This window comes from Brachycentrus maculatus, unplaced genomic scaffold, assembly GCF_059751285.1.
Source record: "Brachycentrus maculatus isolate JH-2025_06_01 unplaced genomic scaffold, ASM5975128v1 h1tg000158l, whole genome shotgun sequence".
Classification (NCBI taxonomy): domain Eukaryota; kingdom Metazoa; phylum Arthropoda; class Insecta; order Trichoptera; family Brachycentridae; genus Brachycentrus; species Brachycentrus maculatus.
In genome coordinates, this window is record NW_028280911.1 from 411778 (window position 1) to 430363 (window position 18586).

At 32.7% G+C, this 18586-nt stretch overlaps 1 protein-coding gene across 1 annotated transcript in view; it reads right to left on the minus strand.

Moving 5' to 3' along the window:
* The window catches only part of heca (hdc homolog, cell cycle regulator), a 168774-nt gene extending 151147 nt beyond the window's left edge, over positions 1 to 17627 (minus strand). The window contains exon 1 of the mRNA XM_088261554.1: positions 16415 to 17627. Within this exon, the coding sequence (XP_088117680.1) occupies positions 16415 to 16992 (578 nt within the window). The 5' untranslated portion in view covers positions 16993 to 17627. The remainder of the gene's footprint in view (positions 1 to 16414) is intronic.
* Between the last annotated feature and the right edge of the window lie 959 nt (positions 17628 to 18586).

Here is an 18586-nt window from a genome sequence, read left to right on the forward strand (position 1 = left end):
CTTTTCACCTACCTGAATAAGTATACTTATACTCTTTTAAAATAACATGAATAAATCGACGATGTTTCGAAATCATTCTTTGTTGCTGATTTCGTTGATTTTCGCAACTACTTACTTCAAATTATTGTTTGTTGAAATGAATAAATTAGTGTAAAAATATTAAAAATACATGAAAAAAAAAGTAGATAGGGCGGTAGGGCATTATTTTTGGTAGGCGATATTTGTGACAATAATACAGAGGTAGATAAGAACCCAGCGAATTGCGTATTATTTATTTAAATTGTAATTCAATCATAAATATTATTTTGTGTATCGTGAAATTATGATTATTTTTGACGCCGAAGCCGGCAAAGCGTCCATAACCTCAAACGATAGTCGGAACGTTTCGGCATTCCACGAGGTGCGGTGTTGCCATGCTGCAACTAAATGCACGACGGCCCACTGGCAACCGGGGCTATAAATAGACGGTTTATTATTGTAATTCTGGCAGCACTGCGACCAACTGCGCGCCCATCTCTCCGAGGGACAGCGCGACCGAACGGCCAAAATTTTGTACTGTTCCCGCGAAAATAATTCGGCGGGACTTTTCAAATAAGGAACCAGTTATACACTTACAGACATACATTACGAATTTTTACAAATTAAGTACTTTTTTTTAAACGCAAGTTACGCAGATAAGGGATATTGAAACTATAATTGAAATGTAACTTTGTTTCAAAATCACTTTATAGTGATTTTAAACCAAAGTTACATTTAAATTATAAAATGGAAAAAGTTTATGTTTCAAATATAAAAATGATATAAAAACTATTGTACATATTTTCGTAATTATGAAATTAGATTTATAAATGTAGTAATTAGATTTTTCAAATGTACATAAAATTATTATTCTTACCCTTATCCGTACCCAATGGTGCATAGGGCACTGCATCGTATTGACAGCATCGCAGTGTTATCGTGATTGTTACTTACATGAAGGCAAGGTGATCACTCCTACGCTTCAGGGACCAGTCCAGGGTAATATTGAATAAAAATTAAACTATAATTTTTTTTTCACCTCCCTGGGAATCGAACCCGGGACCTCCAGTACGGTAGCTAAATACGATAAGCACTATATCACAAAGACGGACAAAACCGCATATCATATTTCATTAACGTCCTATTTTTTTAGCATATTCTTTTCTTAAGTTGTTGATATTTACAATATGAAAGAAGTTTGAAAAAAAAAAATTTAACGTCATTAATTTTCTAAAATGATTAAAATATGTCGTCCGAAACCAACCCGTTTGTATAACAAATATAATTTTTTTACAAAAGTATAAATAGTTTTTCAATCGATATTCTTACATATTTAAATATCCATTTATATTTTTTGTGGGTGCTTTTTAAACAAGTACAACATATTATGGTAAGTACTTCGTACATAATAGTATGTAAATATCAGCTGGTCTGATGTGATCATTAAGTCGTTCCGTCGATATAATGGTACTCCGTAATGCGATATACAAAGCCATATCTCGTCTTGCCCATAACGAAGGTAACGGCACCCGGTAAAAGTAATGCAACTTTGCACAGTGGAACGTATTGCGTCAAATACCGATAATATTTTAAATTCGGTAGGTAATTAATGATAACAAAAAATCAAAGTTGATTAATTTCTTGTCAATAATGAAATACAACTACATATGAATGTCTAAGCGTGTACTAATTTCAGTGAAAGTGAGTAATGGTCTTTTTTTTTAAACATTTTTAAAAACATTTTTGCAAATATCTCATGTTTTTTTATATCTATTTTTATATAATAAAATAAAAACTATGCAATTTTTTCAACGTGATTTTTTTTTATATCGATGAGAGTGAATTTATCAACATGATAAATTCACTCTCATTTTGTCCTTATCACGTAAAAGTTTCATATTTTGTTATCCTAGAACACCGAAGTATGTACACATATGAATTCAATGTGTGTCCGAATACTTGTTCACAAATCAGGATTCTATCCGCTAAGATTTTTTTAAAATTTTTACATATTTTATGGTTGAATAGTCATTTATGTGTGATTAAAAAAAAAACAAATATTTATGTCGTCTAAAGAGCCGTTTTAGCGCCGAAAAGCGCGATCGCGCTTCTAGTTAATTTTATAAACAAATGTATGGCACCAAAACGCTTTAAATGATAATCTCAGAGGTATTTTTATACTATCGATAAAAAAGCGAATCAAGTAGTCCAAATTCTCTACCTAACTACAGTTTTTTAACTATAAGGAATAGGGGAGAACAGTATTATACGTACATAAGCGTACATATACAACATATTATATTCTAATAATAAGTATAAACATAATAATGAATCAGTACGGTCAAGGTTAAACAAGGCATTAGACGAAAATTTTGCGATAAACGTTATCACAGTTAACACGTTATTTTTTGGCAAAAGAAATTGATAGAAAAAATATATTTATATATTATTACATAATTAGGTTTCATGATAAAGAACAGGCTCATTTTAAATAATAATAAATAAAAATAATCTAAAAATAAAACAGAGATAAAATAGTTGAAAACAAAAATAATTTATGGCGAGATTGTTTAAAAATTTGCACCACTGTGCAACATGTAGGATCACTGAATCAATTACTGAAACTCGAAATGTAGGAAGCAAATATAATTTAGATCATTCTCTGATTTGCTGCATACAATGTTGCTACCCACTCGCTTGGTACAGATATTGATGGATATAAACGATGTATGCAATTATTCATCGCTGTTCGTAATGATTGATTCCTGTTTATTTATCAGGCACATGTCTAAACGCTAGTTTCTCATTAAATATTGATTATATAATACCAGATCTAATATTATAGTATGCATAACATGGAATAATATGTACAGCATTTTGAGTGTGTCCAAATACTTGTTCACAAATATGGATTATCTCCAATTTTAGGGGTTAATTTTCATATTATTTCACCAGTTTGCCAAATTGGACGTGGAGGATGCTAAAACAAATATGAACCACATTAAATAATATAAAAATTAACTCCTATAATTGGAGATTATCCAGATTTGTGAACAAGTATTTGGACACACTCAAAATGTTGTAAATAAATTAACTGGTAATAAAAATTAAAAATTATATTTTATGGCGTTTCTCATGTATGTGGTTTTAATCCAGGATTCGGACCTTGATATAAGAGTTTCTGCTCAATAAAAAGCTTAGTTAATCTGTCAGAAAAATAATATTAAATACATTTTGGCGTCAAAGTTATATCAACTCAAAAATGCAGTTCCTATCGAATAATCAATTTGCCAACGGCTATAGCCGATTTTTTTGAGTATGCATGTACTTGAAATTGTAGGGACACGATGGGTATGTTGGTACGCGTTATTTGGATACTTAGATCCCAGCACAGCTGGTTGAAATGAGTAGCAAGATCCTATGTACAGAATATATTATGAGATTGTCACGACTAACGACCGGCTCGGAGCCAGTCAAGACCGCTAGTAGGGCACGTAAACGACTTCCCACTCAGAGCTAAGAACAAGCATGGTCAGAAATCTAAACACGAAGGCAAATGCGACTGAAATCGCAAACAAGATGGTATTTCAATTTTTTTAACAACTTAAGGTAGATTTAGAAGAATATGGAAAGATCACTTTACACACGTGTAACATTCACCAATTCTACCCATGATTGACAACCACACTCCTCAAATTCTTGGAAGTTCTATATACTTATAATATATATTGTACATTTATAGATATATGATTCAATTTCGAAACATTGTACAAGAATCACTAGAACTTCACTAGAGACATCAATTGTGAGATAAAAGAAGCTTTTTTTATTACGCAGAAACTATTTCAATTGTATGTGAGGTCCGAATCCTGGATAATAATCACATACATGAGAAATATCAGATTATATCATTTTCATTTTAATATTTTTAGCTTATAATTTGACCAGTTAATCTATTTATAAGATTTTGAGTGTGTCCAAATGCTTATTCACAAATCTGGATTATCTCCAATTAAGAGTTATTTATAAAATAACTCCTAATTGAAGATCATCCAGATTTGTGAACAAGTATTTGGACATACTCATAATGTTGTAAATAAAGTGGTTTTTTTACATATCTGGCGCCACTAGTTCGAATATTCGTGGTATTTTCCATACCTGTACCAGAATATCAAATCAAAATAAAAGATACCATTCGCAACACACACGTATCGCACATCGATTAATATACACACACCCACGTTATCAACTACAAAACATGTTACTTGTATATTGGATAATAACAAAACTTTAAGAGATGGCGGTTAGAAAAAATGGCTGCCAAATTTTGGCACGTGCGCCAATAAGTGTTTTGAAAGATAAATATTTTTAATGTTAATTGTAAACTGGAATTTTTCATGCTGTATCTCATATCGCTCACTCCTTTCAAGAACGTCATAAATCAAAAATCTTTATTTTTCAGGAGAACGTTTTTAAAGAACATAAAATACAATGTATTAAAAATAAATATCAAGCCACTTATTTAACTTTTTACTATGCGACAGATCTTTTTAGGTAAAACCTGAATATTTTTTCTCCATTTGAAAAATATTTAGTGTATTTAAAAAAATAATTAAACAATACCTTTTCTTCAAAATGCAAAAATAACACTTTCTGCCCAGTAGCGGGTAAATATTAAGTTAAAAATATGCCGCTTTTGCTGGGATATAGTACATTTTCTGGGCATTACGAAAACAGACACAACTGAAAATTGACGATTTTTTATTTATGACGTTCTTGAAAGGAGTGAGCGATATATTGCATACTATTTTGAAGCATTGTGTTAAAAAAATTCCAGATATCATTAATTCACGATATTTTGAGTGTGCCTAAATCCTTGTTCACAAATCTAGATTTTTTCACTTAGAGGAGTTATTTTACATATCGACATCTCAACATAGATGAAGAATATGAAAGTCCTAAGTATTTAAGAGGCGTACGACCCATCACAAGCTGTTTAAGTGATCACTTTATACACGTGCAACATTCACCATTCTACCCATGATTGACACGATGAGATATGACATTACTCAAATTTATCCCAATAACTCTCAGCATCGTGTGAATTCTCAGCAGCATCAATGGTTGATGTGAGAAGAAAAAAGTTAAGCTTACCTCATATCATATTTCTCTTTCATTTTTACATGTATCATATATTCATATACATAAGTATTATATATATTTTATGCTGTTTATTTCAAGATTTCAATACAAAAAAAACACCATGATATTCGATAACCTCGATCGAATAACAATGTCGACTAAGGTGAAACAAGAACTAAATATAGACTGATGTTTTTTTAAATTAATTTTATTTATTATTATTCTCAAATGGCAAGAAGTTGTTTTGTATTGTCGCTTGTGAAACTTATTTTTTTTATATTTGATAGGCAAAAAAGTAATTAAATTTGAAAATAAATGTCAAAACGTCTCATTAATTTGAATTTATACGTTTGAAAAAAATATCTTTTCTTGCTTTTATCACTTTGTACGAAAGAAAAACTGTCGCTTTGTCGTACTTTCAAAATGTATTTATATCAGTTATATTTTTATTTATGTCATTTATTACGAATAAGATATTTTATACCATTTAATGTAAGAAATGTTATTGCAATTTTCGTAATATTTTGTGTCTCGCATGCAAGGAAAAATTATGATATATGATGGACTATAAACTAAAAACAAATCTTATTAGAATCAATCTCAAGGTTAAATTAGAACTAACATACAAAAGGAATCCAACAATATTGCATAAGTATATACATCTTACAAAAATTAATGGAATTTAAATGTTTGATAATGGGCGGAATGGTGAACGTTATACAAGTATCCAAAGTGATTACTTGAGCCAGCCAAATGCCAGGTCGTTAGCCCAAGGATTCACAGACTTTCATTTTCATCTCAAGTTGAAACACCTATCATATTGATTAAACTTCCGATTTCTTTTATAAAACGTCCAATTCGATCTGTTAAAAGTCTAATTTGATTAATAAGGCGTCCAATTTGGTTTGTAAAACTTCCAATTTGAAAAACCTGTTTTGATAGAATTTTTTTAAAACATGATATAAATATATGCGAATAGATTATACACCGATTGTTATGTCCTTTTATTTGAACAGTCGACGACGGTACATTTTACATTTTTTGCAAAGATATACACAAATACAATGCTGATAAAATTTATGCTCATAATAGCCCACCTTTTTATTATAATTTTATACATAATATTTATTTTATCTCATTTAGATAAATGAAAAACAACGTAATAAAAATTCCTTGCATATTTATAACATAATGCACGTAATGACAATATTTTTTGTTGATAATCCTGAGATACGAACTAATTAAAGTGTTATTTCGAACGTGAACATTTTATCTGCAGACTTTGGGAAAGTTACACGATGACTTTTAAGAAAATACGATAGTTTTTACGAAAAAAAATATAGTAAAAAAATTGTAGGTTCTTGAATATAATACGAAAAAAGATAAGAGGTATTTATGAACTATAATTTAATTATTAAAAAAATATAATATTTTTACAACATTTTGATTGTGTCTAAATACTTGTTTACAAATCTGGATTATCACAACTTAGGAGTTAAATTTTCTGTTACTCATGTACCCACAACTTTTAAAACCAATCATATTTATTTTTTATTTTTTTTAATTAATACTTTATATTTTTGTAATTGAAAAAATATGTATTTTGATACAATTTTACACATTCGTAAGTAAAATGTTGATGGTAAAATAAATATGCTTGAAAATACTGCGATAAAATTTTACTTAATGTGATTTTTCCGTGAAATATTGACAAACAATTAATTTCGAAAAATAGGCGGATTATTAAAACACTCCTTTAAAATTGGCGGCAAATATTTCACCGAAAATATTATGCAATAACGCAAATCTGAATGAAAAATGTAATGAAATCGCAAAGTAATTACAATAAAACTTGTGCAAATTAAAAATGAATATCCCTCATTTACGAGTGTATTTATAAATATTATCTAAATATTATGAGTGCTTGTTATGACCTCTCGAGATAATTTTTTAAAACAAAATTTGCATTATTACGTTTGTATTATGTATTCAGTAGATATGTGTGTGTGTTAGCAGTATAATTCAAGGAGATTCAAGGGCAAATAATAAAGACATTAACAGGCCCGGCCCGTATCTTCTATGCATATAAATAAGTAATAAAATTAAATCAAATAATTTGAAATTACAAAGGATTAGTAATAAAAACATCGAATGTTTTCATTCAAAGTATCTTACGTACCTTTAAAATATGGTTTACTGTCTGTCAACTCACTCTTCACGTATCTATCACAATGTAAGGTTATAACATAGGTACATTTATAAAAAAAAACATAAATAAATATAATGCTCATCTATGCATTAATTTTTTTGTGATGCCATTAAAGAAATCAGAAATGCGCCGTGGAAACTGGCGTTACTGGTTCGATTCCCGTCAATTGTAAAATTAATTCAAGAAATATTCATTTTTAATTGGCCTGGTGTTTGGTATCAATTTTTCACACATACCACCTTCCCTTTCCTAACCTTTCTACCTGCAGACAAGCTTCTAAAATAGAGGCTTTGCGGGGTATTCCTTAAAAAAATGTATTTATTTAATTCATCTGTTTTTTTTTTCATGAAAAGTGATGAAATATAAAAGTTGATATGACAAAATTCAAGAATTCGAGTTGTGTTTGCTTTTTTACTTCATCTTGATGTCACTATTTTTTCGTTCCGTTGAATTCAATCGTAGAGTAAAAATTATTAATTCAACCATATACTGTACTTATAAGTAAATTTGCTTTTCGATCTATAATGCTGATTCTATAACTGCATGATATAATGCCAGAATCGATATTCATGGATCAGTTAGGTATATAAAGCAATGTTTAAAATAACAACTCCCACGTTCGTAAATTGAAAAACAAACATAAAAATATGCTTTGACGGGCTCTTGTTGCTGCATTCGTTATGTTTATTTTGTTTCTTTATTTCTTCTAAGCGTGAGCTCAATTTTATTGTGTTTTATTGTGATAGAAATAAACGAGCCGCATTCTCATCGACTCCAATACCAGTTTTATTTCGCGCTGGTAGTTGGAGGATGAATTAAAACAAAACAAAAAAACAAGTTACCAAATGAAGGTTACATAATAACTCTCAAGTTAATGGATTGTTCTTTTTGAATAACAATTTACGTAAAAAAATATGCGTTACTTTAATAAATCATCTTTAATGTGTTTTTTTCTAGAAACATAATTCATAACTTGTTATAATTTTATTCAATCTATTTGAAGTTTTTGTGTGTGAAAAAAGATACCTAGGTAAGAATAAATACGTTTTTTGGTAGATTAAAAACATGTTTTGGATTCGACATAGTTTTTCAAGCATTTTTTTGCTATTTGAAACTGTGATGTTAAGTGGACTAAAGTGCTTTAATATCTACCTTAACATTTTAAAAAGCTGGTAAATAAACCTAATTAGTTTAAATGAATTGAAAATTAAATTAATGATGAAGTTAATATAGTTAATATGCACAGGATAGAGTGAAACAGATATCAATGAAACATATATAATGGAAATATGTGCAATAATTATATATTTAAACTAACTACCACGCCGCTTCCCGAAGGCGTAGGCAGAGAGAATAGAACGCCTCACCACTCTGTCTTTGTAAATAATCGTAGCCCTTTCAACATTCATATATCTCATATGTATATGTACATACTTACCTGCCGATTTTTCTGACTCATGACCTGACATCTTTTAAATATTTGAAATACTTTATCATGCCAAGTTTTCCTCAGTCTTCTTATGTTCCTATTTCCAACTATATTAATATGTTTATCATTCTTTCCTCGCTCATTCGTTCCACATGTACAAACCACCTCAAAACATATTTTATTAATTTGATCGATAATGCTTATCACAGCCTTTCATTATTTCCTTATCATCTTTCATACATCAATTTGCCGCACATTCATTTCAAGAGATTGCATTTCGACTGAATTCAGTCTCCTTGCTTCACGTCCATACATTACGGTTGATAACATGACTCCATTATGTTCTGCTAGTTTAGTTTTCACTGATGCGCTTTGTTTGATATAATTGGGTATTTATAAATTGATGTATATTTTTTACCGAATTCTGTAGTGTGAGGCGAAATGATTATTTACAAAAAAATATGGCTCCCAGATGCTGTAACATGCGCAGTAAGTGTACATACATAATTTTGGAGACGTGGTAAGCATTTTAGTATCAAACCGTGTGAAAATGTCATACTTGGAGGATACTTGGTCTTATCTTATAACATTAACACATTGTGATCGGGCAGTTTTCGGCCGCGTACTAGTGCTCGTAACGGGTGATTTTTCGCGTAATTTCGCGCTAACGTAGACCTCTAGAAAAATTGCGATAACTTCAAAAATATTTGTTTGATTTCAATACTTATTTTTGCAACTTATTTATTTTGTTTCATTTTATTTTATTATATTTAGAAATGTATTCTTCATTGTTAAACTAGTGCAGAATTTCACATACAGCTGGAAAGTTTTGAAAAAAATAATATTTTTTTACATAACATCCTTTATTTTACAAATTATACACAAAGATTATTTCTAATAATCTTTGTGTATAATTTGTAAAATAAAATAAATTCAAGACGGGAATCACAAGATCCGTATAAAGAAATGCGACGCGGTTCATTTAGATTTTATATGACAAAAAAATATTTACTTAACAAAATAACTCAACAGTAGTTGGCTGGCAATGACATATTCTTATTTTGCTTTTATTTCAAGCTTCTAATAAACCACTTTGTTTTTTGTTGGAAACCAAAAAAATTAATTGTTCGCACATAAATTAATGTGCGACAAAACGATGTATGAGTATAAAAAAGTTGTTCAAATGATGTAAGAGGAATCAATGTAAGGCTAAAATAAGCTTTAAAATTTCTACTGACATATCTAGGTGGAACTGCATTACTGGCTCTTATCCGTAATGAGTGGTGCTTAGGGACACTGCAGCGAATTAATACAATGTTAAGTTGATTATGTGAAGGCAAGGTGATCAATCCTGCGTTTCAGGTACCCGCCGACATTAATATTATGAATACATATTAGAGTTAAAAAATATTTTTATTTATTTTAACCCCCAAGGAATCGAACCTTGAACCTCCAGCATAGTAGCCAAACGCGCTAACCACTACACTATGGGGAGGACATTTTTCATAGTAGACGCTCGACTACGAAACTGACGTCGCGGGTTCGATTCCCGCCAGTTGCAAAAAAAATATTTTCAATTAATCTGGGTATTTGTGATGTTTTTTACATTTACCTTCCCTATCCATTCTATCCTACCTGAAGAAAGCCTCTAAAAATAGAGTCTTTGCGGGTTATTCTTTTAAACAAAAAAAATAAACAAATAAAAATAATAAATAAATCCTAAAATTTGCTATAAACACATTATATTTTGGTTCATTCATTCTTCACCTTCTATAATCTTCATACTTTAATTTTTAGTGAGAAAAAACCAAGGGAATGACATAATTTATCTAGTAGCTTTGCCAGGAGCTCATAAATGCAAACGGGTAGTTTTAATAGTCTTGCAGCGGAATATAAAAAGCTTGGGGGTAGAAATTTGTTGTAACATAAATCCGAAAGTGTCGTTAAGGGTTGTACGACAGGTTTCGCTAGGAAGCGGTAACTTTCGTGCTATATTCGATCCTGAAAAGCCAGCGTCAGTTTAAGGCGAAATAAATAAGAGAGCTTGTTTTGAAACGCAGACAGTTTTATCTACGAAAATAAACACACTCTAAATATAATACACCGCTTGTACGTTTCAATTTGGTGTAAGATACGGAAAAATACGGGCTTTTTCGAACTCAAATATTGCATATATAATAATATACATACTGTAATATTATTTGAATATCAAATGTGCGTTAATATTGTGTTAGGGTAACTTTTAAATAAAGTGTTTATTATATATGTATTTGACTTGTGATATTCAGAAGTTTTGTTTGCAACTAAAGCGGTAACCTGAACATTTTTTTTTCATTTATTGATTCGGCATTCACTCTGTGGTAATTAATATCTATCCATTTTTAATTTAAGTTTTACTTGGTAAATACTGCTTTGTCTTCAAATCTAATATGACACGTGTTTTGATGCATTCCGCATCATTTTTGAACACCGTTTGAAAATATATCGCATTGGATTTAAAGAAATAGTGATATTTACAAACTAAAACTAAAAAATTAGGATTGAACACACTTGTTTGAATGCGAGTGTGCATCCCGGATTGCTGCTAACTGCTTTAACTATTAAATATTAACTACTTTTTTCTAAATTACTTACGTTATATTTCACTACGTCATTTATAACATCTTTATACTAAAAAACATTTTCCAGAAGAAAATCAAAAAATTTGGAGAGCAGAACAGATCACCTTACCTACGTATGATTTGGATTTAATTAGCGCTGCGCCCTATGCACCATCTGGGTGCTGCTAGGGCCCAGACGAAGAATATCAAATGTGCATACTTATTTTGATTCTCTTCAATTGGTTAATAAAAACAGACTGTAATGATAAACCTTTCTCATAGTAAATTTCTTAAAAGAAGAATATCTATATCGTTCTGATTAAGATTTTAGAAAACCGTTTTTTTATGTGCATCATTTACCAAATTGATTTTTCTGTTTTTCGTCGAAATAGTGAAACTTTGTTTTTAATTTGGTTTTTGTATGTTTCAAAAGAACTTTTCAGTATCGCCATAAAAATAAATGAAAATCGAAAAGAAAGGATATTTTTTTGCAAAAAACAAAGGAAATAAAAAATTATGCCTATACAAATGGAAAAAAGCAATTTCCTTGAGCAATAACAATAATTCTTGTAACTTGAATGAACCTAATTGGGCGAGTTAATACAAATTGAAGAATCCTAGTATTTTTTATTTTCTTCCTACAAAATTTATGGTCGCTGAAACGATTTCGATCATTGGGAAAATGACCCTTAACAATCTTTATTAAAATCGCATTACGAATTATAATCAAATTACTACCTGATGAACTCAGCGAATGAATTACTAAAAGATTTTCTTCGATTTCATCCCTCGACACTTTAGTGGCAATCTTATTTCCTCTTTGAGTTTCGGGGGTGGAACTCACCCCGGGGCAAATGAGGTGTTGAGAAATTATCAAACTCTAGAGATGGAAATGGAAATATCATTAATTGGAAGATTTTTCTGTAATGAGAATTCTTTTTCCTTTCTTGTAAATCATAATCCGGTTAATTTGTTCAAATCAAAGACGTTTAATAAAGTGACTTAAATTTTTTTATTAGCGACAATTCGTTTCAAATGACGCTCAATTTTAAAACAATGTTTTTTCTTAATTATTAATAAAATAAACATGTTTATTTCACAAACAAAAAAGACAGATAGAGAGCTATCTACAAAGCAATGTTTTCTTAATATCAGATCTGAATACAAGACTATATGGTATATGTTTGAAGATTTAAAAAGCTATTTTAAAAAGTTTAAACTAAGTATGTACCGTTATTTCCGCTAACAATGGACCAGGTATCCAACAATGACCGAGGTAATTTTAACATGCAGTATGTTTGTTTGTAGTGATTACTAACGGGTGAAAAAGTTTTTTTTATCTCTTGTTGATATGTGAAAACTAGGTATATTGATCCATCGTATGGAGTCTGGTCCATAGTTAGGAGAAATTACGATACCTAAATAAGTACGTTATAAACGAAAAATTGATATAAGTGTTTTTAAGGGAATTGACGGTTGTCGAAAGATGTGTGTTAAATTCGGGAACATGTTCAGGACAGAACTTCATCACAAAGGTACTTTGGAGAATATTTTTTAAGGACGACTGAATTAGACTAGGGAGCGAACAAAATATCGGATGGTCGACGGGATTCGAGTTTTGTTGGGAAGGGAGAAAATATATTCGGCACTAAGTACATCTGCCAGTCAGAGGGTTCTCCCAACCAAGAAGCAGATAAAATAACCCACCCCAATAAGATTTTGTGACCTATTTGCTCGAAAATGGATATAACCCTTCCAGAATTACCCATTTCTCACAAGATCAAAACAAATTACGTCAATCAGAATAAAAAAACAAAGTAAGACAGTTTGAGCAGAAATAATAATTTGGCTCGGAATTTAATCAAAGTTTCAAACAAAGAAATCCTTTAAAAACGTAAAAAGTTTTGTTTTTCATAAAGTATACGTAATATTCTTATATTCAATCAAATAAATAAGTAAAACAATGTAAATAATTGGAGTTTAAAAGTAATTTAACTTATTGAATATCAACCACTAATAATAAAAATAAAAACAGGAACTCTTAAAAGAATTTGTAAATACCCTTTGTATGTTTTAGTATTCTAATAAGAATCCGCAAAACATTTCAATATATTTACAGAAATATATTTAATTTGGTTTATTATGATTAAAATGATCAAATTAAACTTATTTTGTAGCAGAATGTATCACTTAAAAATCTGTAAAATAGGTATGATATAGGTGCAAAAATAGTGATATAAAATATTAACAAATACGACACAACTAAATTCCTTACGAAACATCACATGTTTAAAACGAATGGAATTTTTTGATGCTAATGTAATGTGAATTAATATTTTTATGTCTATATATACGTGTGTATTTTTATAAAAAAAAAAAAAAAATTATTTGAATTTTTGATAGTAAAAATTCCTATAGGTGTAAATTTGTATGAAAATAAACAGTTATATCTAAAATATAATTCTTGTGTAAATGTTATGCCAATGATAAAGCAAAAGAGGATAAAATAAGCAAATGAAGGTGTGAAAAATAATAAAAAGTTCATGAAGGAGGAATAATAGCTGTTTGGGCAAATATTTGCTATCACGAAGTGCAGCTGCTAAAGTGAATTTTTACCTAATCAAACAAAAATCTTTCTCAAGGCTCTATTGAAAATATTTTATTTGATTTAATTTGCAACCTACTTCAATAGATGCAATCAAACATTGATTAAAGATTCATTTGAACTTACAATACGCCCCAATTAGTTTTTTTTTACCTATACTACATTTTTCAAAAGTATTTTAAAATTTACTCCTACTCGTTTGCAAATTATTTTAACTTATTTTACTTTTAATTGAAGCGTTTGAAACATTCTTTAAGAAGGAAGTTCAGGAGAATAATCGGCAGGTATGTATAAGATGCACGCATGTGAAAGAGGCCAAGATTGAAAGAATTCCATATTATTATTCATCTATGTTGAGATGTCAAAAATAATGTATATAATTGTAAGTTAAATATGTTTAAATATCATTAAAAATTATTATATTTTTTTACATCTCAATAAAGATGAAGAAGAATACGGCGTTTAAGGGGCTTACGACCGTCATATGCTGGTTTAAATGATCATTTCACACACGAGTAACATTCACAAATTCTACCTATGATTGACGACCACACTACTCAGATTCTTGTAACTTCTATATATATTGTTCAAATTCGAAACATAGTCCTTGAATCACGCGAATTTCACTAGAGCCATCTATGGTCATATGAAAATTAATTATGAAACATAACTCCTTATTGGAGATAATCCAGTTTTGCGAAGTATTTGGACACACTAAAAATGTAAATAATTGTATGTTAAATATCATTCAAAATTATTATGTTGTGCATTTAAAGTTGCCGGCCGGCTTCCAGCGCGTTGAGTACAAGCGACAGATAATAACCACATCACCAATAGGATTACCGTATCAATGCTGGCGTTATTGTCTCGAGGAAGAATTGGAGACATTTCCGACTGTGTCCGAACTTGCATCACCTAAGAGCGGGCTGATACGCCCATATCGATTGCATAATACGCCGGCATAACGTCTAGAGCCGGCACAAACACGTTTCTTTCCAAATAATAACTCTGTTATCTTCTGCAGGTAAACATAGACCGAAAAGGAGTCAAACCAGAAATAGTGCGACGCTCGTACGTGGGCAGAAAGCTTCTCAAACTTGAAATAACTTAAATAAAGTCAAAAAATAAAATAAAATACAAGAAAAACACAGATTTTTAAACAACGAACTAACTCTATATCGTTCACTCCTTTCAAGAACGTCATAAATAAAAAAAACTTGTTTTTTCAGGAGAACGTTTTTAACGTATAAAAACAATAATTAAAGAAAACACTTTGTTTTTTACCACTTGAGTTTTATTATAGACTACATGTTTCAGAAGTTAAACTTCCATGAAACATGTAGTCTATAATAAAACTCAAGTGGTAAAAAACAAAGTGTTTTCTTTAATTATTGTAGCATGTCTTACCACAAAGTTAATGCCGAAACAATAAATAAAATAACGTATAAAAATATAATACAATGTATAAATAAATATCAAGCCACTTATTGAACTTTTTACTGTGCAACAGATCTTTTTAGGTAAAACCTGAAGGTTTTTTCTCCATTTGAAAAATATTTAGTATATTTAAAATAATAATTAAACGATACCTTTTCTTCAAAATGCAAAAACAACACTTTCTGCTCTGTAGCGAGTAAATATTAAGTTTAAAATATGCCGCTTTTGCTGAGATATAGTTCATTTTCTGGGCATTCCGAAAACATGCACAACTGAAAATTGTCGATTTTTGATTTATGACGTTTTTGAAAGGAGTGAGCGATATGCTTGTACAATTGTTTATTATCCCAAAAAAACTCGAGTTGGTGCCTAACAAGCGTCGAACAGGTTTCTTGTCAGAATGAAAAAGTGTAGTTTATTTTGGTTTATTATTAAATATACGCCGTAGTAAAAATTAATTGGCCGATTAAAAGTACGACTATGTAGTACTCGCCACATCCTCAATAATACGCAGAACACGTGGTGTGAGAATAAAATTTGTGTTTTATGCGCCGTGCCTGACCTCCGACTCCTAGAACGAATTTCGGCAAGAATAGAATTGCTAATGAACCGAATATTTTGAACGTTTGAATAAAACGATATATTGTATCGTAAGAAACATTTATTAAAAGAGAATATATGGAGGTTCTCACCAAATCATTATCATACCATTAGAAATGATTTTATGTAATCAGGAATTCTAGTTTGTAAAATTGTTACGTTTTGGTGCGATTGAATGATTTTTATATTGGTTTAACGCAGGATTGGTCACGTTTTGTCGCAACTTTAATTAAGATTCCGATAGAATACAGCAAACAGAAATGATTTGCATTTAAAGGATTTTTTGTGCAAAATTGGAAATGTAACTTTTTGGTAAGGACCTCCACTTACATCAAATTATTTAATCAAAAAAAAAACATGTCATTTGCACTAACCTGATACGATCGGAGAAGAACTCGATCTTGGCCGTCTTCTTGTTCTGGGGGTGCGTAGGGCTGCCGGCCGAGGAGGGGCTGCAGGAGTCGCTGGAGGAGAGGCTCTCGGCGCGGGGGCGCGTGTCCGGTGCCGGCTTGGCGCCGCCCTGGCGCGCGCGGCGCCTCCGCCGCTTGTCCTGCTCCTGAGGCGCCCAGTCCGGGTCCTTCTTGAGATGGCCGCGCCCGCACAGGCAGCCGCACGCCTTGAAGGCCAGGTCGTAGCCCTTCTTGGTCCACAGGTTCTGGTGGCGCTGGCGCTCGGACCACGAGCGCGCGCGCCCGCACGACTTGAGGTACGCCAGCACGACCTGCTCCCACGCCTCGAAGCACTCCCGGTGCATGTAGCGGCCGAGCGCGCAGCCCTCGTTGGTGCACGTCACGCGCACCGCGTCGCGCGGCTCGTCCGGAGCGATGCGCTCCAGCGGGCGCGGGCAGTCCGCCGTGGGCACGCAGCAGCGCGAGCCCGCGGGCGCGTCGGGCGGCTCGCCCACGGCGCCCAGCGCGCCCAGCGCGCCCGGGTGCTGGCGGCGCGGGGCCATGCTCGCCCCGCCGCGCCCGAAGAACCCGGGCAGTCCGCTCAGAGGACCGTAGCTCCCGAGTACTTCCGTCGTCTTTAGGCCGGAAGGTCGCGGGCGACGGGACTTCCTGCGCGGAAGCCGGAAGAAAAAACGCCGAAAGTGCGCGCGAGGAAGTCGCGAAGACGAAAAGCCGGTCGGGAAGACGAGAGACGGAATCGGCCGACGCCGAAGAAAGTTTTTCGAAAAAGTTTATATAAAGTTTTTTGCGAAACACCGAGAGTCGTCGTTTACTCTTCGAACGAATGTCATAGGTGTAAAAAGTCTTCGAACAGAAAAACGCGTAGCGAACGACGACAATAATAATAAATAGCGCGAGCGTGCAGCGACACAGGAGGGGAACGCACGATACACATGCTGGCCGCACCGCTCGCGGCCGACTAATGACCGCACGAACGAAAGCGAAATTTCAAGATCGCACCGCCGGCGCTGGCGGGGCGGGAAGGGCGGGAGGGCGGGCGGGGAGGGGAGGATGCACGGAGGGTGCAGCGGCGGGAGGGGGGGAGGGGATGGGCGTCGCGGCGGGCTATTTCACTTTCGGCTCGTTTCACTGTCGTTGGCAGTGAACCCGGGCCGTGCGCGCGCACCGCGCCGCGACCACCCCTGAACTTGCAGCTTGCAGCCGCCCGCCCTCCCCGCCCCCCGCCCCGGTGGGAGGCTCAGACGGAGTACCTACTGATAATAATAATAGTTATACGCTCTGACGTAGGTACATGGGCATGTACAATATATGTGGAGGTCCTCACCTAAAAGTTACATTTCCAATATTGCACAAAAATCCTTTCTTTTTCTTTTTTCTTTTCTTTATCTAAATTCTTTTGCATTTCACAATATAATATACATACAAGAACAAAAAAAAATATATAAAAAAAACGTTGAATGCAAATCTGTTCTGTTTACTGTATTCTATCGAAATCTTAATTAACCGGTTCACCGGGGAGATCACTTTTTAATTACATAACATACAACGGGCTTGAACTCTTTCACTAGGACGTGTCAGTACGTCACGCACGGTGGACGCGATTTCATATATTTTATTTATGCTTAAAATATGAAAAGACTATGAAATATGTATTTTTTCGTTTTTTTATATATTTATAAATCACAAAGTAAAACAGAAAATAACAAACAAATAGTAAAAAAATTACGTCGAAACATGTATGGATGGCTAATTATCTTTGTTGTTCGAAAACATAGGTCCCGCCCGTTCCAGGGCGCAACATATATTTACAGGACGTATTCATATGTCATACCCGTTGCCGATATTGTTAACGTTTGACGTATGTATACGTCTCGCTCGGTAAATGGGTTAAATTTGCGACAAGACGTGACCAATCTTGTGTTTTATTTCATTTTATTTGTCCGGGAATTGTACAGCTTTACACTAAAAATAGTATACTATAAAAAATAGTTATATTTTTTATTTATTTTTTTAATTTTTTATTTAAACTTCATGTACAGAAAATAAAAAGTACATTGGCGGGCTTATTGCTAAAAAGCAATATCTTCCAACCGACCAAAGACGGACTAGTGATATTGATCAAAACGTTTGATACCA